The sequence below is a fragment of the Geosmithia morbida genome (genome assembly GCF_012550715.1).
Source record: "Geosmithia morbida isolate 1262 chromosome Unknown scaffold_1, whole genome shotgun sequence".
NCBI classification, from domain to species: Eukaryota; Fungi; Ascomycota; class Sordariomycetes; order Hypocreales; family Bionectriaceae; genus Geosmithia; species Geosmithia morbida.
Genome location: NW_023336188.1, coordinates 2,276,405 through 2,302,229, shown reverse-complemented (window position 1 = coordinate 2,302,229; position 25,825 = coordinate 2,276,405). Strand labels below are relative to the sequence as shown.

General features: G+C 53.9%; 6 protein-coding genes across 6 annotated transcripts; 2 read left to right on the top strand and 4 right to left on the bottom strand.

Moving 5' to 3' along the window:
• Positions 1-506: 506 nt before the first annotated feature.
• GMORB2_1454 (Superfamily I DNA and/or RNA helicase) lies at positions 507-7,648 on the top strand (the record flags this gene model as incomplete). The annotated part of the gene is made up of 4 exons (XM_035463436.1): positions 507-2,013; positions 2,077-3,522; positions 3,580-4,620; positions 4,725-7,648. 4 exons carry the CDS (start codon positions 507-509, stop codon positions 7,646-7,648), a joined length of 6,918 nt encoding a protein of 2,305 aa, XP_035324860.1.
• Positions 7,649-8,618: 970 nt separating this feature from the next.
• On the top strand, positions 8,619-9,310 carry GMORB2_1453 (uncharacterized protein; the record flags this gene model as incomplete). The annotated part of the gene is made up of 2 exons (XM_035463435.1): positions 8,619-8,724; positions 8,802-9,310. The coding sequence occupies 2 exons, from the start codon at positions 8,619-8,621 to the stop codon at positions 9,308-9,310; spliced, it is 615 nt and encodes a 204-aa protein (XP_035324859.1).
• Positions 9,311-9,611: 301 nt separating this feature from the next.
• GMORB2_1452 (beta-glucosidase) lies at positions 9,612-12,132 on the bottom strand (the record flags this gene model as incomplete). Its single annotated transcript, XM_035463434.1, has 2 exons — positions 9,612-11,890; positions 11,964-12,132. 2 exons carry the CDS (start codon positions 12,130-12,132, stop codon positions 9,612-9,614), a joined length of 2,448 nt encoding a protein of 815 aa, XP_035324858.1.
• Positions 12,133-14,928: 2,796 nt separating this feature from the next.
• GMORB2_1451 (Sugar (and other) transporter) lies at positions 14,929-17,054 on the bottom strand (the record flags this gene model as incomplete). Its single annotated transcript, XM_035463433.1, has 4 exons — positions 14,929-16,070; positions 16,144-16,388; positions 16,459-16,962; positions 17,047-17,054. The coding sequence occupies 4 exons, from the start codon at positions 17,052-17,054 to the stop codon at positions 14,929-14,931; spliced, it is 1,899 nt and encodes a 632-aa protein (XP_035324857.1).
• Positions 17,055-19,311: 2,257 nt separating this feature from the next.
• On the bottom strand, positions 19,312-20,916 carry GMORB2_1450 (citrate synthase; the record flags this gene model as incomplete). Its single annotated transcript, XM_035463432.1, has 2 exons — positions 19,312-19,585; positions 19,694-20,916. The coding sequence occupies 2 exons, from the start codon at positions 20,914-20,916 to the stop codon at positions 19,312-19,314; spliced, it is 1,497 nt and encodes a 498-aa protein (XP_035324856.1).
• Positions 20,917-21,416: 500 nt separating this feature from the next.
• GMORB2_1449 (Fungal trans) lies at positions 21,417-23,847 on the bottom strand (the record flags this gene model as incomplete). Its single annotated transcript, XM_035463431.1, has 3 exons — positions 21,417-22,631; positions 22,697-23,179; positions 23,380-23,847. 3 exons carry the CDS (start codon positions 23,845-23,847, stop codon positions 21,417-21,419), a joined length of 2,166 nt encoding a protein of 721 aa, XP_035324855.1.
• Between the last annotated feature and the right edge of the window lie 1,978 nt (positions 23,848-25,825).

Genomic DNA, 25,825 nt, shown 5'->3' with positions numbered 1-25,825 from the left:
GAGGGCCATTCGTTGGCTGTGCCGTGCCACACCTCATCATTCACATGTAGCTGACCACTCAAACAGCAAGTAAACAAACATCAATGCATATATATGGTCTAGCCACTGCTAGCCAGAAGCATTTCATCTCTATGCACATGCATGGCCTTATCACTTCCATGACTTTCCATAAGAGTTTTTCTACTTTCCAGGGGCGGGGTCTATATGCACATACTGCATGTATGCTTGGATGTCAGTACTAACACCACATGTAGATGTGCTCACCCTGTTGGCCTTGTTTGTTTAGAGGTAGCATTCTCCTCGTGATAAAGTCCTTGTACTGCCTTAGACGAGCGTGCCGCTTGAACAAGCAAGTTCACCCCGCTCCGTCTCGAGGAGTCACTGCGAGTCACTCAAGTCAGCCCTCCCCATCCTACTGATACTTTTCCAGTCCCTTTTCAACTTTTCCGAGAACTCGTCGTTTTCCTGTAGCCGACTGCCTCGATCTTGGGGCACAAACCCCCACCATGCCACAATCGGTGTCCGCTGACGAGCGCGACGCTCGCCTTCAAAAGGTCCTCGTGGCCTTTCTGAAAGGAACCCGGAGCATCTTGGCCCCCCGTGAAGCTCAGTTGTTCCTAGAGGCTGTCCGGAAGCAGCCGTCGCCTTCACTTCTCGTTGAGAAGATCATTGCAAGTCCTTCTGGACTCAAGGCTGTACGACAAGCAGTCCGAGCCAGCGATACCACCGAGCACATCACTTCCCACGTCCTGCCCTTTGCCAGATATATCTCTGATCCGGATGTGAAGGCCTTGTCGGGGGGAAGACTTCTTCAAAAAATCATCCTCGCCATTGTCGACCCTCCCACGGCATGGGCACCCCTGCTAGCCCTCTACACCGAGACGGGGTTTGAGGACTCAGAGCCTAGTGCTGTTGCCTTCGCATGGCTCTGTCTCGAGATTGCTAGCGGCGATGCTCCTGAGCTCGCTGAGCTGTCGGACAGACTCAGCACAACCCTCCAGACCCGACCACTGCTCAAGCACGCCAGCCACAAGGTCCGAGAGTACGCCTACCGAATCCAGAAGATTCTGCAAAACCGGCTTTCGCAGCAAGCATCAGACGCTGTCTTGGGAATGGAGGCGCCGGGCGGTAGACACGACAATGACTTTGCCAACTTCCGCGAAATTTCCATTTATCCGACAACTGACGAGCTTGCCTCGACGCTGAAGCCGTTTTACCGGACGCTTGCAGAGATCACCGCTGCGGATCCGTCCTGCAGATTCAAGGACTATGTCGACAATCTCTACCGTCTTTATCGCGAAGAAATGCTGTACGAACTTCGCGAGGAATTGCACATTGCCACTGGGACAAAGAAGTCTCGCAGGCGCCCTGCGAGGACTCTCGGTATATCTGGCATATCTCAACTGGACATGGGGGACAGCGCGAGCGGTCGCCCGTGTGCTCTCATCGTCGTCATTGGCTCTGGCCTAAAAGTCCTGGAGAACAGGAGTCCTGACAAGGTGAGGGCTTTCCGACGGGAGAATCCCAGTTTCCTTCGGAACCAGGCCTTTGGAGCTTTGTGCTCGGGCTCTGATGTCGTTGGGTTCGCCACAATACATATCGACAACGATCTCCTGGTGGGCCAGCATCCCAAGGTCGGACTTCAGTTCACCAACACCAAATTTTTGGCTAAAGTCGTTGGTGAAATCAGCACTATGAAGAGCCTCCGCTTTATTCTTATCAACACTCCCGTCTTCGCTTACGAGCCTGTTTTAAAGCGTCTCAAGGAAATCAGGCAGCTCCCTCTTGAATCTCAAATACTTCGCTTGAATGTGGAAAGCGACGGTAACCTTGACGGGTTCTGTCCTCTTCCATACGTTTTGCCTTTTCTGAAGAAGCTCGAAGTGCTGGAGAGCAGTGCGGCAGGTGGCGTTTTCGCCCATGAGGGAGACGAGTATACCCTCGATGCAGCACAAGGCAAAGCCGTCTCGTACGCTCTGAGATCACCACTTGCAATAATCCAAGGACCGCCAGGTAAGATCTCTCAGGCTCTTTGGTGGTTGAAGCCGATTTACGCACGTCTGACATGAACCACAGGTACCGGAAAGTCCTTCGTCGGGGCACTTGTTGCAAAGCTGCTGCTCGAGGGCCCCTCGATACGCATATTAGTTCTTTCATACACAAATCATGCTCTAGACCAGTTTCTTGAAGATCTCATCAATATTGGCGTTACAAAGAGCATGACTCGCCTTGGATCCAAGTCGTCAACAGTGACTGCTCCCTTGTTATTCAAAAACCAGTTCCGAGCCTCTAGTACCCCCAAGTCGCAAACTGCATTTCAGCACATCAATGAACTCAAAAAACAAGGCGACGTATTGAGGGGAAAGGTTCAGAGAATGTTTGTAAAAGTCGGTACCAAAGTTTCTGGTTCCGACATACTTTCCTACCTCGAATTTTCCGAGGATCCCCGAGATGGGGAGTTCTGGGACGCCTTCCAAGTTCGTCGTGCGGAAAATGGCTTCAGGGTCATGGGGAAAGGGGGCCAACCTATACAGGAGGATCATCTCATCAACGCTTGGAAGGCGGGAAAGGGCCCTGAAAAGCTCAGAGACCTCATCCCAGCCAGCTTCCGCTTCATCTGGGACATTCCCAAGCCACAGAGAAAATCTTACATGGACAAATGGACCTGCGCCCTCCAACAAGAGCGAGCTGATGAGTTCGAGAAGCTCGTTGATAAGGTCAACAGGAACCAAGAGCAGATTGATATGTACTACAACCACGTCAAATGCGACTTCATAGCCGAGAAGCGGGTCATAGGATGCACGACAACAGCTGCTGCAAAATATTCATCCCTCATCGAGGCTGCCAAGGTGGATTGCGTGCTGGTTGAGGAAGCCGGAGAGATTTTGGAAGCCCACGTTCTCACTGCTCTGAACCACACGACGAAAAAGCTCATTCTCATCGGCGACCACAAGCAGCTGAGACCAAGGTACAATAACTATGACCTGAGCGTCGAGAAGGGAGACGGGTACGACTTTAACAAGTCCATGTTTGAGAGGCTCATCGAGCAGGGCCACCTGCATGTTACCCTACAAAATCAGCACCGGATGGACCCCGAAATCTCACAAATTGTCCGCCATATGACATACCCTGATCTCCTTGACGACTACAAGACAAAGTCCAGACCTGCTATTCGCGGAATCGTTGGCCGCGTCGTCTTCATGAACCATGACAAGCCGGAGAACGATGTCGGCCAACTGCAGGATACACGCGATGCCGGGACCGTGTTCAGCAAAGAAAACAGTTTTGAGGTCGAGATGGTGCTCAAACTTGTCAAATACCTGGGCCAACAAGGCTACAATACGTCCAACATAGTCATACTTACCCCTTATCTCGGTCAGCTACGGTTGCTGAGAGATGCGCTGATCAAGACCACGGATCCCATCTTGAGCGACTTCGACTCGGGCGAGCTCATTCGAGCAGGATTGCTCACCTCTGCTGCTGGTAATGTAGACCGGGGGGAAATTCGACTGTCCACAATCGGTAAGCCGCTCTGATCCCGAATCATCACCGAATACTGGCTAACGGATGGGCATATAGACAACTACCAGGGCGAAGAGAGAGATATAGTCATTGCGTCTCTGACACGTAGCAATGAAAGAGGAGACATCGGCTTCATGAAAGCCCCCGAGCGTCTGAACGTCTTGGTCTCTAGGGCACGCAATTGCCTGATCATGATCGGGAACATGGCGACGTTTATCAATTCCCTGCAGGGCAAGGACACCTGGGTCCCATTCTTCCAGCTTCTCAAGGACAAGGAGTATCTTCAAGATGGAATCAGAGTCAGATGTGAGCAGCATCCCGAACGAACATCCACACTGGCCAGCCCGCAGGACTTTGAACTGAAGTGTCCCGATGGTGGCTGCTCAGAGCTATGTGGTGCTCAGCTCAGCTGTGGCCTTCATGTCTGCAAGCGCCGTTGCCACACTATTACCGATCATACAAAGATTACCTGTGGCGAGGAGGTTGACAAGGTTTGTGAAAAGAACCACACATACAAGGTCGGCTGCCAGGATCGAAATGTTCGATGCTGCCGGTGCATGTCGGAGGAAGAAGACATGCGCCGGCGTCTTCAGCGCAACTTCGACCTTGAGAAGGCTAGGGTGCAGCGCCAAGAAGCGTACCGCAAAGAATTGAAAGAAATTCAAGACGAGCTGGACTATGAGAAGAGGCTTCTCAAAGAAGATAGGGAGCGTGACTACCGGTCGCGCACTCTGGAGCAACGACGCTCTGAGCTCGCAGAGCTAAAAGAAACCAGGAAGAGACAGGAAGCAATGAAAAGGGCCGAGGATTCAAGAGAATTGGCTGATTCGAAGACGCCTTCATCCCCTGTCTCTAGCGACAATGGCGAGAAGCCCCAGTTCGAGCGCGGCACACCCGAGGAGGAGTGGGACTACCTCAAACGAGAAGAGCTCGCAAGAAGCGAAGCTATAGACTTGCTGATGCAAACAATGATTGGCCTCAGAGATGTGAAGCAAGCCTTTCTAAATATCAAGTCGGTGGTTGACACGGCTACGCGACAAAACGTGCCGATCAAGGACGAGAGATTTGGGTGCAGCCTTCTCGGAAATCCGGGAACAGGTATGCTTGCTTTTTGTTTCTCTCTTTCCAATTTTCTACGTTTGATTTCCCTTTTGTTTTTGTTTCCCTCCCCCCCGAGGCTGACGTGTTGTTATTTCATTTAGGAAAAACAACGGTTGCGAGGCTGTATGGCAATCTCCTGACTTCCATGGGTGTCATTTCTGGGAGATGCTTTAAAGAGACGACGGGTTCAAAGCTGGCCAATATGGGTGTATCCGGATCCCAGAAACTTCTTGACGAGATGCTCGAGAAGGGCGGGGGGGTCGTCTTCATTGACGAGGCATACCAGCTTTCATCTGGAAACAGTCCCGGCGGAAAAGCTGTTTTGGACTTTTTGCTCGCCGAGGTCGAGAACCTGAATTCGAAAATCTGCTTCGTCCTTGCTGGATACACGAAGCAGATGGAAGCCTTCTTCGCCCACAACCCGGGTCTTTCGAGTCGTTTCCCGCACGAGATGAAGTTTGCCGACTACAGCGACGACGAGTTGCTGAAGATCCTGGGGTCCAAGATAAATGGCAGGTACAAAGGTCGAATGAAGATTGAGGATGGTATCGATGGCCTCTATCTTCGGATTATCGCACAAAGACTTGGCCGTGGACGTGGAAAAGAAGGCTTCGGAAACGCCCGAGCAGCCGAGAATATGCTGTCCACAGTCTACCGACGCCAGAGTGAGCGCCTCAGGCGTGAGCGCCGACAAAAAAAGAAACCCGATGACTTGCTCCTAACAAAGAGCGACATTATCGGACCGGAACCGGCCAACGCACTCGCGCACTCCGAGGCGTGGAAGGAGCTGGGACGACTCACGGGCCTCGGCTCTGTCAAATCATCGGTGAAGTCCCTTGTCGACAGCATCCAGGCCAACTATCAACGCGAGTTGCAGGAGAAACCTATCATCCAGTACAGCCTCAATCGCGTCTTCTTAGGGAACCCTGGAACGGGAAAGACGACTGTAGCCAAGATTTACGGGAAGATCCTTGTCGAACTTGGCCTCTTGTCGAAAGGTGAGGTGGTTATCAAAAACCCTGCCGACTTTGTCGGCAGCGTCCTTGGACAGTCGGAGCAACAGACAAAAGGAATCCTGTCAGCCTGCATCGGCAAGGTTCTGGTCATCGACGAAGCCTACGGGCTGTACGGAGGAGGAGGATCTACCTTGGATCCATACAAGACAGCGGTTATCGACACAATTGTTGCCGAGGTACAGAGTGTCCCTGGTGACGACCGATGCGTCCTGCTCCTAGGATACAAGGACCAGATGGAGGACATGTTCCAGAACGTCAACCCAGGTCTGTCGCGGCGCTTCCCACTGGCATCCGGTTTCCTTTTTGAAGACTTCTCCCAGGAGCAGTTGGCCACCATACTGGACGCCAAGTTGAAGACACAAGGCTTTGGAATCACTGCAATAGCCAAGAAGGTGGCGCTCGACATGCTCGATCGGGCGAGGAACCGCCCGCATTTTGGAAATGCCGGAGAGATTGACATTCTCCTAGACCAAGCGAAGGGTCGCCACCAGCGCCGGCTTTCCGCCAAAGAGACCAAGCGTGTATCTGACCTGGAAGCGCTGGACTTTGACGAGAACTACAGGCGCACGGAGAGCTCGGATACGAATGTGAGGGATCTTTTCAAAGATACCGTCGGCCTTGAACGTCTCATCGCCACCCTCCAAGGCTATCAAGAAGCGGCACAGAGGATGCGCCTCCTCGGCATGGATCCAAAGGAGGATATCCCGTTCAACTTTCTCTTCCGCGGACCCCCCGGGACAGGGAAATCGACCACAGCTCGGAAGATGGGGAAAGTCTTTTACGACGCTGGCTTTCTTGCTGCACCGGAAGTCATCGACTGCTCTTCCTCCGACATAATCGGCCAATATATCGGGCAGACCGGCCCCAAGGTCCGCCAGCAGCTCGACAAGGCACTTGGGCGAGTGCTCCTCATTGATGAGGCCTATCGCCTAGCTGAGGGCCATTTTGCCAAGGAAGCACTTGACGAAATCATCGATGCGGTGACAAAGGAGAAGTACCATAAGAAGCTCATCATCGTTCTGGCAGGGTACGACGACGACATCAACCGCCTGCTCAACGTCAACCCTGGTCTCACCAGTCGCTTCCCAGAGTCCATCGACTTTCACGGTCTGGATCCCGATGAATGCTTCCAGCTTCTTGCCAATAAGCTCACCAAAAGAAAATCTTCCCTGGAAGAGAAAGGTAAAGGCCGGATGAATGTCGGAGCTCTCCAAACACCTTCGAAGGAGTTCCGCGACCAGGCGGTTGGGATATTTGACATCTTATCGAAGCTCCCCAGCTGGGGAAGCGCCCGGGATGTGGATACACTGGGCAAGGGGGTCTCCCAAGCGGCCATCAAGACGGTCGATGCGAGTAATATTGGAAAAACAATTGTTGTTTCCGAGGAAATGGTTATTGCAGAGATGGAAAAGATGCTCAAAGAACGGCAGGGCAGAGCAACGCAAGCAAACGGTCCAATGCCGACCTCGTTGAGACGAGCTCGAGCAACGCCCCAGTCCCAGCCCCAGCCCCAGTCCCAGAATGCAGACCCAAGTACTCGCGAGACAAGTACTGCAACCTCAACGGCGACGACGACAAAGGTTCAAGATCCGTGGCTCAGTACCGACCTCTCAGAAGAAGTGGAGGAAACTGATGCCCCCACAGAAGCACCCGAGCCCCAAAGACACAGGGGCCGTGACATACTCGGCATGCGGGACCCAGGGGTCAGCAACGAGGTCTGGGAGCAACTTCAGAAGGATGCTGATGAGGAAGCAAGACGAGAGGCCGAGTACCAGGCCAAGGTCAAGGCATCGAGGGAGGCCAAAGATGATGCTCTCAGGGAGCAGATAATCAGGGAATTGATGGCTGAAGAAGAGCAGAGGAAGGAAGAGGAGGAAAGAAAGAAAAAGCTTGAGCTCTCAGGAAGGTGCCCAGTAGGCTACCACTGGATTCGTCAAGACTCTGGTTGGAGATGCGCAGGAGGATCGCACTTTGTCTCCGAGATGGACCTTGTGTCGAACAATGGATGATGCATGAGAGGAATGGAAGCTGATGCACGTTGATAGGGGAAATATTGCGATGGAAAGTTTGAATGGAACACTTTGACGAAGGAAGTCGACCATCGACTGGTACTTGTGATGGTCATCAATTAGAGAATACGAACTCCTTTAATCAGTCGCATCATCAGTCATGGAGTTCGTGGATGATGAAGCAGCGCGTGATGACTCGCGACGGTGATTCAGAAGCACGAGGGCTTGTTGTGTCCTGAATTCCACATGCAATCACTTCCATCAGTTCATGGATTATATGGGCTCAGAGTAAACCGTCGAGTGTCACATGGGTATTCTGGACTTGGGCAACTAGCATAAATGCCGACTCCGCGGAGGCGTCGTCAACATCTCTTTCTTTCTTCCCTTTCCCTCGCATGTCTTGCTCTTTATCTTTATAATGTCCTTCAACGTCGAGCCATATTCAACTATAGCTGCTGTTGACGAGACCTTTCTGCCGTACCCTGCCACCAAACTTGTTGTCACACAGTACTACAGTTTCTTGGACCATCCCCGATATTGGGCTTGGATCATTGTCGGCGCTTTCTTCGACGCCCAAGACAACATCATCTGGAGCACTGAAATCTTTTTTGGATATCTGGAGAGGACTCGTGTCCACCGTAGATTGCCGCCGCAAGGTACAGTTTCTTCCTTCTCCCACTATCTCTGTCCCCCACGAAGAATTCACATGTACATGTGGCATCACTCTTACAACATCTCCGACATGCTGCCTCTACAGGACAACGAGATACACAAGAGACACCGAGAACGCGAGGCCACAACTCGACGACGACTCTTCCTTCTCGGCTTCCAGCTGTCTACTCCCAGCAACAACCAGTGCGTGGATACTGGGTCTCTGCTTTCGACCCAAGCACACAGCATTGGGTGAATACCTGGCAGCCTGGACACTGAATATAGAGATAGAAAGATATTTCTTGAAGAAACAATCGCCATGTCTGGAGGCTGGAACCCGGTTACCGGCCGCGACACCCAGGGTGGACAGCCTCCTTTTTCACCAATGAGGTATACCGGCTATGCCCAAGTCTGGGGTCCATGTGGTGAGTGAAACAACAAACTGTGTACATGTGCATTCGTTGGTTCTCTTTCCGTCTGAAAACTAATCAATCCATTGCAGTTTATAACATGCATCAGCAACCATGGTACCCGGTGTACCCCAACGGTGCGGGCAACATGCATGCACGCCAGCCGCAACCAGCTCCCTACTCCGATACCAGCATGCCAGCAGCGCAGATGACCAACTCGTCTGGAGGCACAGGCTGCGAGCCGGGGTACAATTACTTCTTCCCCGCGGAGCACACAAAGTGCCACGTTTTCCGGTCCAGCACCCCCCCCTGGCAGCTTCCCCCGGGCGCGCAGATCCAGTTCAAGGCTGCGCATGTGCCGTGCTCCGTGACGGTGGCCGAACTCCTCAAGGGTTTCGGGTGCGACAGCCCCGATCCGAAGAAGAATAGATGCTATGAGATTGTGGCCGGTAGCAACGGTGCATGGTACAAGGGTATCAGCTTCACCGGCGCCGATAAGGACATGCTCAAGAAGGCGATCAAGGAGCTTGGCTGGGATGCGACGAGGACGGGATTTCCCGGGAAGAAACCGGTCGTCTGTCTTTGGTTTTGCAAGGATTGATCCAGACTCTGGCCATTGGTACTCAGTATTACTCCGTACACGGATTAGTAGTTACATTTGGTATTCCAGAAAGTGGACAAGTCATCTAATATTATATGGACGCATTAGTTGCTATGTACAAGATATACAGATACTGCATAGTGTCGCTTCTGGCAAAATAAAGAGATCGCTCTGAGCTATGACAACGGGACAGACATCCTATCCCCGGATGAGATCTTGACTTTTTTTTTCTGTTTTTTTTTTTCTTTCTTTTTTTTTTTCGTTCAGTATTCTTTCCTCATTTCTCGTCGAGCATGAAATCTCACGCCGAAACAACAGTCACCTTTGTGGACTGCTTGAGGTCCCTGCTGCTGAAGCCGACGGAGAGCGTGAATTCGCCCTCAGGGATGAGCCACTGTTGAGACTTGATGTCCCAGTAGCTGAGGTCGCGACGCAGCAGGTCAAAGCTGGCCTTGGCCGTCTTTCCCGGGGCGAGAAAGACCTTGTCGAAGCCGCGTAGCTGGCGGACGGGTGTACCCTCGGGAGTGCTGTCGGGGAAGCTGACGTAGAGCTGGGCCACAGTGGCGCCGTCGACATCGCCGGTGTTGGTGACCTCGGTGGTGAAAGTGTAGACGGTCTCCCAGAGGGCAGGGTTGCCACCGGGCTGGACCGGAAGCTTCTCGGGCTCGGAGGTAATCGACTCGACGGCGGGCTTGCCCTCGAGCTTTCCGAGCTCAAAGGTGGTGTAGGAGAGGCCGTGGCCGAATTCGTAGAGGACCGAGATGTTGTGGGCGTCAAAGTAGCGGTAGTCGATCTCAAGCTTCTCATCGAACCACGACTGCCAGTCCTCGACACCGGTAGAGTTGATGCCGGTGGTCGGCGGGGCGTTGTAGTCGCTTCCGTTGTAGGCAATGGTGTAGGGAAGCTTGCCGGTAGGGTTGACATCACCGTAGAGGATGTCGACGAGAGAGTTGCCGGACTCCTGGCCCGGGTAGTGGGCGGCCACAATGGCGGTGACGTTGGGGTGGTCGGCCCAGGGGAGGGTGTTGATTCCAGATGAGTGGGTGACGACGACGGTGTTGTTGCACTGGCTGGCGACGGACAGGACCACGTCGTCACCGTCCCAGTCGACGCTGAGAGACTCACGGTCGGCGGCCTCCTCGGCCCAGGTCTTGAGGAAGACGAGGCAGACCTCGGGTGGGGTGGGGACCCAGAGATCGCGCACGTCAGAGGTGGCTATGAGGGTGTTGTTGAGCCATTGCTGGACCAGGGCATTGTCCTTCTTGGCACGCTCATTGATGGCGGTCAAGGGGCTGACCAGGTAGGTTAGGCGGCCGGTGCCGGAGCCACCGCCGGTGACGAGGGTGCCGTACTCGAAATTGACCTGGTTGTAGAAGCCCTCGGTGATGTCGCCGGCATCGTTTCCAAACACACCGATAGACTTGGGCGCCTTGAGGGGCAGAGCCTTCTTCTCGTTCTTCAGGAGCACGGTGGCAGCGGCGCCGTGCCTGCGGATGAGATCTCCATGGTTATCGCGGACGTCACGGCTACGTTCGCCGGTGAAGGTGAAGTTGTACCTCCAGGTCGACTTGGGGGAGAAGGTGTTGAGGTCACCGCTAGAGGCGTCGATGCTGGGGAAGCCATTGTCCTGGCCGAGCCAGTAGTAGGGCGTCATGATACGCAAGATCATGTCGTCGATGCGCGACTCGGCAACGGTGCCGTTGTTGACAGCAATGGTCACGTTCTTTCCAAAGTAGGAGCCGGCGTCCCAATCGGTGCCGTAGTTGCCAAGGCCACCGGGCATGTTCATGTCGAGACCCTGCTCGATAGAGGCTACACCGGAGTGAGTAGCGCCCCAGTCGGACATGACGTATCCCTGGAAGCCGAGCTCCTCCTTGAGGAGGCCATTGAGGGCCTTGGAATTCTGGCAGGAGTAGGAACCGTTGAGCCTCTGGTAGGCGCACATGATGCTGGAGGCCTTGGCGTGGATCGCGTTGGCAAAGGGCCACAGGTACAGCTCGTGCATGGTGCGGTCGTCCATGTTAGCGGACAGGGCCTCGTAGAGGACGTCTGTGACGGTGCCGTTGGGGTCGAAGACGGGGTTGCGCATAGTCTCCTGCTCGTTGCCGATGAAGTGCTTGGGGGTGGCCTGGACACCGGCATCCTGAAGTCCCTGGACGCTCTTCTCCATGGCAAGACCGGACAGGTAAGGGTCCGGGCTGAAACCCTCCCAGTTGCGGCCGGAGTAGGCCGAGCGACCGAGGGGTCCGGAGCAGGGTGTGAGGGCGATGTGGGCTCCCTTCTTTCTATATTCGGAGCCCATGGCCAAACCGCGCTCGTAGATGATGTCCTTGTCCCAGGTCGAGGCGGCAGAGACGCCAGCCTGAAAGACGCTAGCGTAGTCGGCCACGCGGACCGACAGAGGACCATCCTGAAGACAGAGGCCGTCAAAGCCCAGACGAGGGATGGGAAGGATGTTCCCCACGCAGGGACCGGGGACACCGGTCACCATATCGGCCTTCTCCTCCAGAGTCAGCTTGGAGACGAAGTCGCGGGCCTTTTCGAGAGCCGCCTCCCAGCCGCCAGCTCCGGTGGTATTGGCTGTGGTGAACGAGTTCTCATGTCAGCATATGGTCTACGTGGTAGCCGGAGGTGGAAGACGGCTGATACATACGAGTCGGGAGAAAGGACGGGCTGTGGCCGTACTGGCCGAGGATGGTAGTGTCGAGAGGCTGGATCCACTGGAAGGCATCTTCGTTGCGATCACCAGGCTCGTAGGCCTGGGCGCCAACAGAGGGGGCGAGCAAGAGGCCCGAGAGCCACAGTGCACGAGAGAGGGCCATGGTGAGAGACCGGTTGACGTAGCTGTGCTCGTGTGAGGTCGATGGAGAGGGATGATGTCCATCCCCTCGTTCCTCGCCGGGCTACATGGCGTATTATATAGTCGGCCTCTTTTCTTGTACACTGCTGAGTTGGCACGCAGCCGTCAGCTACCCCGACCCCCCGACATTTGGGGATAATCGTAATGACAGAGTCAGGATGGAGAAGGGCGAAAGCTTGGTATTCATCCTATATTGTGGGTATCGGGCCGAAAGACTCGATCGGTCTCTCTACCTCGGTCTCTCTAGCTCTACGTATAGAGGGCTCGCTGCACTTGTATACGACAAAAGTCATCACGAGGACAGCAGCACAGGGACATGGCATCTAGCCGGTTAATTTGACCCCAGGACACCGCTGTCTGCGGCTAGTGTTATTACCCCAGACATTCGAACTACTGGCTGCGGCCGATATCCCAGCTCTCGACGGCGCCGAAACCGGGGTTGTGGGGGGCGAAGTGGAGTGTAGGTCGGTTCAGCATGGTTGCAAGTGGTCTGATGGCTCTATCGAAGCTAACAGCGGACTAGACACGGGCGGGGTTGGAGTGATATTTGGTGTATATTATCATGTACTCCGTACTCCGTACGATGCTCCGTAATAATATGAATATGTCCTAGGATGTTTGGCCCACATACAAGGTCACGTGGCAAAACAGACCATTGCGCATATCTGAGATCTGACCTTGTTCGCTAGTTTAGTATAGGATCGTTGGGACTGTTGTGTAATCTCCATGTTGTCTGCACAGGACGCCGGTCGAGAACATGGTTATCGAATGTATGTTTAGCTGCTGCGTTTTGTTTCGTTCTGTTTTGCTTCTTCGGCCCATCATTGCCGTTGAATGCACATGATATGCATTGATTGATGTATCCTGGACCTATAACTACCATCATATAGCGGAGAGAAGTGTTCTCATTCAACCTCGTGACTTTCATCATGATAAAGCATCATGCTATAGTGACGAATAGCTTGAACTGTCGAGGGCCTATAGGTTCAAAGGGTAATACCCGGAGAAGATGATTCCACAGGCCCTTCCATCCGGTCGGTGGAGAGTAATCTCTCCATAGCAATGCAGCGTATACGTACGATCATGGAGATGAATGTGTTCGATCATTGACCACAACTCGTAGCCGAGTACCTACGGAGTATTACCCCCGCCAAGTTTGCTCCGTGTGGGCCCCCGCAGAATGATCTCTCACATGAACTGACAAGAGCCGGCTTACCCCGGCCTCTGCCGAGATTTAAGAGACATTTATCCGGTATTCAGAAGAGGCTTATCCGGTATATGCCATATGCGGAAACCTCAGGCGAGTTGGCGGGACTCGGTCGAGCTTGGCATGGCAGACAATGTATGCATCCGACAGCAGACATCTGCCTGGCCAATGGTCGATGCTAGGAAACACCCAGACGGTAACCGGAAATGGATATCCTCACCTGTATTCGTATGGCAGCATTCCATCTCGCTCTTTGAGAGAGACAGAATGGTGTTTGGGAGTTGTCTGGGTCAATGTTTCCGTACAGCTTGCTCACCACCACACAACACGCAATCACGTTGAGAGCACAGTACATCAGAGAGTAGAGATGTGAAGAGAGATGAAAAGAGGGGAAGTAGCAGGATTCATCATCCAATTCTCTGCGCCACTGCACTCACGGCGCTGCTCGAAGTCGGAGAAACGAACTAAGACGAGCCCACTTTGTGGGGTTTGGGGCTTGGGGTGTTTGTATCTGTGGATACGTCGGGGAACTCGTGCTTCGCTACGGCGTACCGGTACATGTAACGGGTACATGTCCTCGACCGTGATGATGTGATGATCCGGCCCATGAAGGGGATGAAGACTGCCGTTAAATCCCTCTACGGTGGGCCATGGCACTTACCTCGTCTAAAGACTGATAGTCGGGTGACTATGAGCCTTGAGGACGGCTACGAGCCCTTGGCATGGTGCGGCAGTTGGAACCCACAGAATACCGCCGGATAATGCGGAGTAGGAGCAATAACAATACGACGAAGCGGTCTACGAGTACGGAGAACATGTACAGGTAGTTCAATTCGTCCAATTCATCTCCAATTCCATGCCCCCATTACCCCACGGCGGAGTACATCCCCGTACGTAATAGTAGACGTCCGAAATCCGGTACGTACTCGTATATCTGGACTCTTGTAGACTGCAGAGTCCAATATTACACTCTAATGTATACGTGAGTCGTGACCAACCGCGCTCAGTTTTCATAAGTAGCTTGAATGGGTGCGCGATGCATTGAATACGGCACTCCTAGTCAATCAATTGACCTTTGCGGTCTTGTGCAGACATACGAGAAGAACTGGGTCGATTACACGGTATCTGGGGCCGGATCTCTCTCTACCCCAAAAGACATGCGGAATGACGTCGTGCCCGGAGCCACATGGCCTGGTGGCCGTACTTTAGAAGGGCCGAGAAGAAGTACGTAGAGTACTCTTCCGGGATCGGCAGACAGTTTGCTTCCGAAGAGGTAGTCGCAGGTCTTTGATCCCTACTCGTACGATGAGTTCACTGTTCCCCACGGTTACCTAGTATTACTTCACGTAATGCATGCAGCACGCATCAAGCAGTGCAAGGGACACCCAGATCATCGGCGGCTACGAGCACAAGCAGAAAGATGCCGTGCATAGTCAACAGATCAAGTCTCTTCTTCTTCTTCTTCTTCTTCTTCCATTTCGTTTTCCCAAGTACGAAAGATGCTACACTAGAGGAATAACAAGAACGCCGTCCCACTTGAAAACTCTACAATCATGCGCGTCCCGCCTCGGCCCTCATGCCCTCCTTACCCTGAGCAACAGTCTCGGCAACGGACTCGAACTGGTACAGAGGCGGGCAGACTGCGGTGCGGTCCCAGATAAACCCGCCCAGTAGCCAGCGGCGGATCCAAAAAGGCAGTACGGTGCCGACCTGGTAGCCCATGAAGCGGGTGACGGGGACGGCAAAGATCCAATCGAGCTCCTCCAGGGTACGCTGCATGGTCTCGGGGACCCAGAGGAAGATCATGATGAAGGCGACGACATTGAGGCCTGCGTACATGCCAAAGGCACCGACGGTCGAGGCACGCTCGAGTAGGAAGGGAAAGGTGATGGACAGGATAGCAGCCCAGCCGAGACAGGTGGCAACAGCAAAGGACATTCCTGCCTCGCGATGGGACAGTGGGAAGACCTCGGCCGAATAGGTGAACGGGACCGGCCCCTCTCCGGGGGAGTAGAAGGCGCCGAAGAGGAAGACGAAGAGACAGACGAGACCGCTGCGGACGTCGTTGTTGCCCTCGTCGCTGGGGATGAGAGTGCACAGTCCAGCAGCAAGAAGCGTCCAGAACATCTGGGGGAAGGTGAAGAGGAGCAGGGAGCGACGACCAAAGGTGTCGATGGTCCAGAAGGCCGGGAACGCAAACAGCCAGTTGACCAGGCCGAAGCCGAGGGAGCCGATCATGGCCTTGAAGTCGTCGAATCCGGCCTCCTTGAAGATGCTGGTAGAGTAGAAGGCGATGATGTTGATACCGCACATCTGCTGGGCAATCATGACGGTGAAGGCGGCCAGGGTGGCGGCACGCACGCGCGGGATGGTGAAGAGCTGGGCGAAACGCTGGGCGTAGTGCGTCTCGCCGACGATCCGTTGCTCAATCTCGAGCTGGGAGCTGATGTAGTAGATGTCGCGAGCGACCTGGATCTCGTTGAAGCGCAGCTTGTTCATCGACTTCCACGCCTCGGCGTATCGGTCCTTCTTCATGTACCAGCGGGGAGACTCAGGGCAGAAGTAGATGAGGATGAGAAGGGGGACGGCGGGGAGGAAGGGGGCTGCCAGCATGTAGCGCCACTGCCACTCGGCGTAGAAGATGGCCAGGTTGAAGGCGGTACCCATCATGATACCAAAGGCCGTCCACATTTCTGGGGGAGATAGTCAGCATCGACGGCGTATACATTGAAGTGAGGATTGGCGATGGGAGGCTGCAAGACTCACGCCATGACATGACCAGCGCTCCGCGGATGGAGGCAGGGGCATTCTCGGCAGCGTAGACGGGGACAGTAGATGCCTTGACACCCATACCGATACCCATGAGAAGACGGCAGGCGAGCTGCTGGTACCACGTCTCGCAAAATGCGGAACCGATGACCGGCCAGAGACAGAAATGGGCAGAGACGAAGATGACGCCGCGACGTCCCAGCCGATCGTTGATGGGATCGGACAGCCAGCAACCGATGAGGCTGAGGAGTGGGTCAGCAATCGCCGCTGAGAGACGCGAGGGCATGGAGGACGGACGGGAGAGGTACATACGCGCTACCAATGTAAGGGCCAGCATTGACGAGGCCGACGAGGATACGCGACCGGACAGACTCGTCAGCGATACCGTAGTACTCTGGGAACCACAGATTGGCACCATTGGTACCTGTCTGATCCCATCCCTGGACGGCAGCACCGATGGAGCACGTGGCTATGGTGAGGAACAGACGCATGGGCATGCGCCACTTGTGAGTGACCTCCTGGTGCAGGACGCGAAGCTCCTCGGCATCGAGCTTTTCAGGGCCGTCGATTTCGTCTATGGCGCCCGGGTTCTGCGCAACGAGGGCCCCCTTCCTGAGCACGGCAATATGGGAAGTCAGGTTCTTGCGGCGGGCAAACTCCTCGACATCGCGCATCAGCTGCTCCCTAGGTATACCCTCGAGGGGGTTACGGATCTTGGCCTCGAGGTTCTGGGCCATCGCACTCGCCGCAGAATCAGGCTGGTGATCGACCGTCTCGATGGTCTGAGCACCGAGAGCCTTGGTGGCTCCATCCTCTCTGGTATCTTGTCAACATCGATAGGAGATCCATCATTCACTATATAGTGGGTGGGGATGGTGAGTAGAAAAGTGAAACACGTACGAGCGCATGTTGACCAAGATTTTGCGTATAAGCCGATAGTCAGGATATCAAGAGGTATTATATATGTATGGCAGACAACGGATAGGGGATTTGCCTACCGAACAAGAGTGGAAGGGAGGAGGGGGAAAAGTATCAGCTATTTGTACTTGATCCCACCACATGGATAGCAACCGAAGAAAAGCTGCCCTTGGGAGTCTCCTCTCGTCTCTCTGGGGTTCGCCAGACATCAACTCTCGGTTTCCCAAAGAAGCTAGAGTTGTCATCGCATTGATGGCTGTCGGCCGGACCCGGCGATCAGGGATTGGTGTACAGCTCCAGAGAGGGGGGAGGCATAGGAGGAAAAAGCTTGGCAAGCCTCTCGGCCTTGGTATACCTTTGGTATGCCAAGGTAAGGCATCCCTCCAGAAGCAATTCGCTAGGAACTACAGCCTCGAAGTAATGATGCTCCTGCTGATATGCTCTCTTGTAGCCGTCTCGTAGACTTCCTCGTCAACCTTGTTCGGTCTCGTGACATCTCTCTCAGCCCTCTTTTCTGAAGAGTCGCATCACCACGAAGCATAACGGGATCACCTGGTTCGGTAGCCATGTACTTGAGGGGGTCGTCAGCAATATGGATTGACGGTTGGATGGCTTGTTCTGCATCATGAAGCCATCATCGACGCAGAGAGCGTGATCGTTTCCTGTCCGAGTCTAGGTCATGGCTGACTGTTAAACTTTTCCTCTATCTTCTTCTTTACATTTCAATTGTCAAGTCGAGAGAAAGCAGCCAGGGACCTCTACTCCCTGCGTATCCTATCTTTCCTTCTCCTTGAGAGCATCAGCAATCGTATATGCCGTAGAGAAGCATGAGAACAGTGTCCGTCGTGCATGTGCAACGAATCGTAGCATCTCAATTCAACCTCCCACTCACACATACTAGCATCCGGTCCAGTGGAAGACTGCGTAGGGGGTCAGATCCGTCTCTAGGCAGCAGGATTGTTTTTCTACCTTGGGTCTGACACTGATTGACGATATCAATACCTCTCCAGACGGCGGCGGTCCTAGACTCCACAGTATTCGTTAGACCGGACACGTCCCGTGCTGAAGTGAGAACATGTGGCGCCCCGCTGGATGCGGGACTACCATGTACATGCATCACAAGTCTTCTCGTATGGGCCACGGCTCGTTTCTGGTCTTCATCTCGGGAGAACATTGGCTCGTCATCACATGTTGCGGCCAGAGTCAGACTTTGAATCACAGGGCCTCCCTCCCATCGTCCTAATGCTTTGTTCACCGCGCTTTTCAAGGAACTGAAACACCTGCCTCTTTCTTTTCCTTCCCTTCCCTCTCCTCCCCTTTCCTCATCCTTCCTCATCTTTCCTCATAGATAGGGCGACAAGACTAGACCGAATCTTGAGTAGCAGTGAGGTACAATCCATCTTCAATCTGAGACACATGGATGCAAAGTGGACTTCTCGAAAAGAAGAAAAAGAAGAAGAGACAAAAAGCTGCTGCCCAGAAGGAGTTCTTTTCTAGCCCCCACCCCCATTTTCATTGGAAACTAGTCCGCAGACAACTCCCTACGTTTTTTTTACATTGGCACATGAAGATGGCAAACAAGGAGGCGTCCAATGATTTCTATCTATTAACATTGTGGCTTTGGACTGGGCCGGAAGCGTATATAGTGATATATAGGAGGGGTACATGTCAATAATAATACTGTACATATACTATACATGGACAAGAACAAAAGAGACGGGTTCTAGATCCTTGGATCTGGTCCGGCCTTGGCGGGAGGGGAGGGGAGGGGGGGTCAGGGGTACTGACGGAATCAAGACGGAATTGATTAGTAGCAGACGACGGCTTCACTCTTTCTTTCTTTTTTCTTCTCCATCTTTTTCTTCCTCTTTTTTTCCTTCTTATATCATTGTTGATTTATATTCTCTTTAACATGACTTTTCATATCAATATTCATTTCCAGCTTGTTACGTCTTTGCAACTTGTTGTCCTCGTGGGCATGGTACAGATCGCCAAATCCGGCCATCACCACAACCCCCCCTCCCCCTTATATTGGCATTACATCGTCGGATAAGGTAGCGTGTACACATGTATGGATCGGGTCATTGCAATCAACAACTCTATAGTGGTATTAGTATATCCAATGAATCTATTCAACAGTTCTATATCCGATGAAATCAACATGTCTGTGCTACTGAAGATGCCACTCTACACATAATCTGTGTGTACCTAATGCTACAATAGGAAAAATCGCCTCCCTCTCCCTTTTCACAGTCTGGGCTTTATGACCTCACCGTGCTCATTCTTCAGCGTCGCAAGCTTATTTCTCTTGGAATCACCGCCGTGATTGACCTTTGTCGGCGCGCCAAACTCCTCCCCGGCATCCTCGCGCTTGGAAATGTCGACGTAGTCCCTCTCGCCGCTGCCGACGTACAGCTGACGAGGCCTCCAGATCTTGACACCGCCCTTGTCCAGCATCTGCTGTCTCCAGTGGGCCAGCCATCCTACGCATCGGGGGACGGCAAACAGGACTGGGTAGAAGCTGATGGTCACATATTAGCTTTCGTCTCTCGTCCTTCCTGCTGTTCTTTCCTACTATCATCCATCTTCTTCATCCGGGAGAAGAAAAAAAAAAGAAGAAACAACTCACTCGAGAGGAAATCCCATAGCCTGGTAGATCAGGCCCGAGTAAAAGTCGACGTTGGGATACAGGTTCCTCGAACGCATAAACTCGCTCTTGTTGGCGTACTCGGCGAGCGCCAGCGCCGTATCGAGCAGGTTGTTCCGACCGGTAACCTCGAAGACCTGATCGGCCAGCTTTCGGATCGCCGTGGATCGCGGGTCGACATTCTTGTAGACGCGGTGGCCGAAGCCGACCAGCACGCGCTCCCTCTTCTCCACCTTCTCCATGAAGCCGGGGACGTTCTCGGGCGACCCGATCTCCATGAGCATGCGGATGGCGCTCTCCGAGGCCCCTCCATGCGAGGGGCCGTACAGCGCAGCGCAGCCGGCCGCCACGGCGCTGTAGGGGTCGACGAGCGAGCTGCCCACCTGGAGGACCGTGGCGGTGGAGCAGTTGACCTCGTGGTCGGCGTGGATGATGAAGAGGGCATCGAGGGCCTTCTCCAGCACGGGGTGGGGGCGGTACTCGTGGCCCGACAGGTGGTCGAGGAGGTAGAGGAAGTTGCCCGTGTACGAAAGGCCCTGGGCCGGCCGGTTAAAGGGCCTTCCCTGACGCATGCGGTACGACGCCGCGGCTAGCGTGGGCGCCTTGCCGATTATGCGCAGGATCTGCTTGTCCAGCACCGCGAGCGCGGCAGCGTCGCCCTTGGCCGCGTCCGTGTACATCTTCGACCCCTCGAGGGAAGGGTTCGCCTCGGGCGCAAAGGAGCCCAGCGTAGCAAAGGCAGATGTCAGCATCGACATCGGGTGCGAGTCGTACCGGAACGACTTGAACATGCCCTCGATGTCGCTGTGGATGTACGTGTGGTTCATGATCTCGTCCTGCCACTGCCCGTACTGCGACGCCGTGGGCAGCTGTCCGTAGATGAGCAGGTACGCCGACTCCAGGAAGTTGCTCCGGTCCACCATCTGCTGGATCGGATACCCCCTGTACCGCAGGATGCCATCCTGTCCACTGATGTACGTTATGCTGCTCTGCACCACGGCCGTGTTCATGTACGCCGGGTCGAAGACGCGCAGGCCCTGGTTCGTCTCGTCCTCCGGTCGGTCGCCCTCCTGGGCTGAGGCCTTGATCTTCTTGATGTCGGTGGCCCGGACCGAGTTTCTCGTAATCGGCACCTCGTACGTCTTGCCCGTGCGGTTGTCCACCACTGTGAGCGACTGGCGCGCGCCTCCCTTGATGATTGCCATAGTAGTGGGAGGGAGCGGGGGGATGGGGGTTTCGAAGGTATGTAGATAGGAGCCTCGGGCCTGCAAAAGACGTACGATGCCTCCTGAGAGCTAGGGAGTGAATAATTATATCGGCAGAAGAAGAGATGATACTCGGGGAGGAACAGGTCGAGGTTGAGTGGGCTGCGTTCGGCTTTTGTTAATGAGCTCACCAAGCTGTCGTCACGACTACCGTCACATGCCGAGGCACGCGGTAGATCCTCGGCATCTGGTGGGCCAGCAAGGGTCAGGCGCAGGTGCCGGCCCCCGATAGAAAGCGCGACGGGCCCATTAAAACATTTTGTCATTTCACCAGTGCAACATTGTCATCATTCGCGCAAAGTACAACACGATTAAGTCGATCTGTAGGAAAATGTATATCAGAACGAGGGGGGCAATTTGTACGAATCAGAAAAGAAAAAAAGAAAAAAGAGAAAAAAAAGAGAGAAGGAGGAAAAGTGAATGTAGGTACGTACAAAACATCACCAATTCGTCCGTGGTTGTCCAAGTCCCCACTCCATCAACCCCCAATTCGTAAACTGCTGCTGCGTGGCACCTCCAGCGAGTCCCCCAGTGTTCCCATAGTCGTTCTGCCCAAAAATGAAGACCTCATTGTTGAAGTCGGTCGACAGCGATGTGAGAAAGTCATTCATGCCCGGTTCATCCCCGTGCAGCTCTTTGTCCTGCTCGGCCCCCGCTCCTGTGCATCCCGGCGATGCCAGCTCCTCTGGCTTCACCACAGAGGCGTGCTGTTTGATCTGCCGCACAATGTCTGGCTCGGTGACGGCTGTCTGGCCGGCATCCTCCAGGGCCGTCTTGAGCACGCCCCACACCTGGGAGACCAGCTTGCGGAAGAAGAGGAAGACGACGGGTTTCATGGTGACGATGGTGGCAAAGCGCGCCCTGTACCCGTTTGCCAGGACGGTCCAGGCCTCATCTGCTAGGGGGCAGAGGGGATTTCGCCTGAGCCCGAGCAGAACGTGGACGAATGACACCATGGGGAAGTGCGTCCACAGGAACCACCTGTAGCGGCTCGTCAGGGGCGACTCCATGAGCCTAGTGTCATTCCGAAGGACGTTGAACGCGTGACGCATCGCCGCCTCCCGGTCCGCCTCGGTCTGATCCATGGATGGGTCCGAGTAGCGTGAGTAGTGCTCTACCAGGCGGTACTTGGAGAAGAAGGTCCTCATGGTCCACATGGTCATGAAGTGGAAGGCGTTGTTGGGGTCGCACGCCTGCAGGTACTTGGTCTCAATCATGCGCTCCAGCGAGTCCATGTCACCCCGCGGCTTGGCCAGAGGCTTGAGCATCGGGTTGGTGAAGTCAAGGTAGAAGTTGCTGTGACGGACGTAGTCGGCTATATGGCTGTAGCTCGAGACAAACATGGCGTCGGACGCGTGGTCGCGCACCGCGGGTGGCTCCGTCATGGATGCGTGCAGCTCCGAATCGTTGACGCTGAGCGGCACCTTGCAGTCCCACGACGGGTTGAGAACCGTGGCCTTGTATTCTGTGAATTCCGTCATGCGCGAGTCGATAAACGCCATGGCCCACCACAGCCGTCGTCGCAGCTCGGCCTCGAGAACGTTGTGTCGCGAGTTGGTCGCCTCGCTGTGCATTCCCATCCTCTGAGCGATACGCAGTGCCACGCTCAGCATCGACCATAGAGCCTGGGGGTGCGACTTTTCTCTGACAGATATCTATGACGGTTGCGTGTTAGGCAGCGAGAGTTGAGGGGCAGAGGTCGTCCAGTTGTACAACTCACCAGGTAGAGAAACAAGCCAGTCAGGCAATCCCGGTCGTCTGTCCGCAAGAAGGAACCCGCCCTCAATGCCTGCTGACATGCAAACTGGTACCTCTCCAAGAGCTCATCCCTAGGCAGGCCAAAGGTAGCCTGGCACTCGCTGGCCGTCATGCTCATGACAGCCATGGCGTATATGCCAAACAAGAGACAGTGCAGCGGACTCTCGATAGCCTTGACATTTCCGGCCGCCTCAATTATACGGCCCTGGAGAGTGGGCGGATGGGCTAGCCTCATGATGGGATTGACATTGTCGAGGTAGATCTGCCAGAGCCGGAACATGTTGACGGGTTCGGGGTGGAGTTCCCAGAGTTGCACGGACGAGTTGACGGGGCTGGATAAGAGGAGGTGGCCGTCGTCAGCAAAGGCCTGGTCCCATGCTTTCTTTCCTATAACATGGGGTTCGCTGCCCTCGGGTGCTTGGAAGACCAGTTCCTGGTGGTATAGCTGTTAGTCGATTGTGTCTCTTCCAGCCGCGCTACCAACTGGCATTGCTAGCAAGATGCCATGGGTTGTTTCTCACTTTTTGTCCCATGGCAAACCACATGCTCCTATTTCGAACAGGACCATGTTAGCCGATGCACCTAGACAGAGGCAGATATGTGGATCCTCTCCTACTTGGCCTCTTGTGTGTCCGTTGATTTCACTGTGCCGGGTGTCGACGATGCCCCGTGGTCTATCTTGTTGCTCTGCTCATGTCCGGACTCATCTCCCGATTCACCAGAGTCGTCATCCGCGCGATCAGTGTGGCCGGGGCCGTTGCCGTGGCCGTGGCCGTGTAGAGGCTCATATTTGACGTTGTTCTTGAGGAGGAGATCCTCGACCTCGCGAAGGCGCTCCAGCAGCTTGTGCTCGGGAAACCGACGTCTGCGTTGGCGGGGTTGGGCGACGGGGACACACTGAACGCCCTTCTTCGTGCAGTTGGCACACGGGAAGCGTCTGTCACACTTGATTTTCCGCTTCTGGCATAGATGGCAGGCGAGGACTCTCTTTGATCTTTCGCGAGTCGACGATTGTTTCTGCTGCGGTTCTGCGTTGAGGCTGGGCGATGGCTCGTCCTGATGCGCACTCCTCGTAGTGGACGAGGCCGGTGTGGGGAGCGCCTTGGACGACATGATTGGCAATTCCTGTTGTGACCCCATGCATGTACTGATCCTGGTGCGGTGGCAGTCCAAACGCGGGCAATTGAAGATGCGACGGGTATAACTCCCGAGTTTCTCGGGTTATCGATCACTCAAGACGAAGAGAAAGAAGAAGAGATAATTGTTTCAATTCAGTGACGCGACACACGAATTGAGATCGAAACCCACTGGCCCAGGGAAGGTTTCGGGCTTTATATACGCCCGAGTGTCTGTCTCGGTTGATAGCAAAGTCCGATACACTCATCATGGTAAGACGGGCCCCATCAACGGACTGGGGTCTGCCACTGCTACAATGCTACTCCTTACTAGTCGTTTCTGCTTGCCACGACGAGAGAACGCTCCGATAGGGCGATGGGAGGAGTAACAAATCCGACATGCAGAACGCAGCTTGAGCTGTAGCCTGTGGCCTGTTTGGCCTCGTTCTCGGAATCCACACAGGTGCATATCGTCCTACAAGAGTCCCACAGGTCCCTGTCAAATAGTGTAGTAGATCTTGACATGGCCCAACGTTGAGTGTGTGTGTGTGTGTGTGTGTGTGTAGACTGCTGATGCCTTCTTTGCTAGTCGGCCGCAAGAAGTACAGTTTGTGCCGTGATATTACATCGCATCGGACGTACATGTGGGATGTATGCCATCTCGTCCCTCGATGATATGTCCTAGAATTTTCGTATGCAGTCGATAGGGCTTGACGGGTTTCCTCGTCAACATCGGGTCATATCATGACCCTAGTATCGGAAATGGGGGCTTCGCCATGGTCTTTTTTCCTGCTATTTCTCATCAGAATTGATGGATGGTTGCAATAATACCTAGGATATCAACGAGGATAACACGTTTTGGTGTTTGTGGCAAAAGAGGAAGTGCTCTACCCTGTGACACGCATAGCCAACATGGCCGTGGCCCTAGGAACATGTTTAGTCGTGTGAGAGCAACAGAGAAGAAGGATGGTCATCTTGGTACTTGAAGGAGAAGAATATAGATGTTATATCTTTCAAGTGATGATAGCAAGGGTGTTGTCGGGTTGGTTCAATATTTTAGCGGTGATACTGGTGGTGATGTGGATTAAAGAGTGACAGTCTGAATTGTCAGGGACCACAACAACCACCGACGATGAGATTCCAAGAGATTCCAAAACAGAACTGTGATTGCTTACCTCTTTTCATTCAGCAATCAGCATCAATACAAGAATGATTTTTGCATTTAGCATTCAGTAACTGGATGGTCTATTGTCTCGTAGACGCAAAGCTTGATATCGAGACCGTGGAGTTTATATTACCAGTTTCACACCGTGGACGAGCCCACATCCGTCCATGGATTCTTGTGACGTATATTTCTACGCATCATTCGATATGAATAGTACTGATATCGGTGATAGTACCGAGTGCAACTACTGGTGATAGATGTAATACCTAGTAGATGATGATAGCACTCTTGACCATTATCTAGCTGTACGAGTAGTTCCCATCGTGAATCATATCAATCCCATTATCATACGAACTCTGTCTCCAACCCTTAACACAAAAGCCAAACTTTGCCATGCTTTCCCCTTTTCCTTTCTCCCTACATCTTCTTTCCGATCTAACGGGCTCCCACCTTGAAAAACTGTTCTCTTGCTTGACCAACCTTAACCCGTCCTCCTCTCCCCACGGAGCCAAGCCCACCTAATATAGAAGCACCTCCCCGCCTCTCCTCCTGTCCCCTCTTTTTCCTCCTTCTTTTCTGCCTTCCTGACCATTACAGACATGGAACTTACAATACTGGATGGGCCGTGTCAAGACAGTCACAGTGGGACAGTGGGAAATAACATTCGCATGGGGACACTTTACCCACGAGCGAAAGAGGGATTCATGGGGGAAATCATGCATACACATGCAGCATCACAAGTAATGTTCATTGACCGCAACCGTGACAGCAGGCATAAAGAGCCAGTGTCAATATGATCCGTGCATTCAAG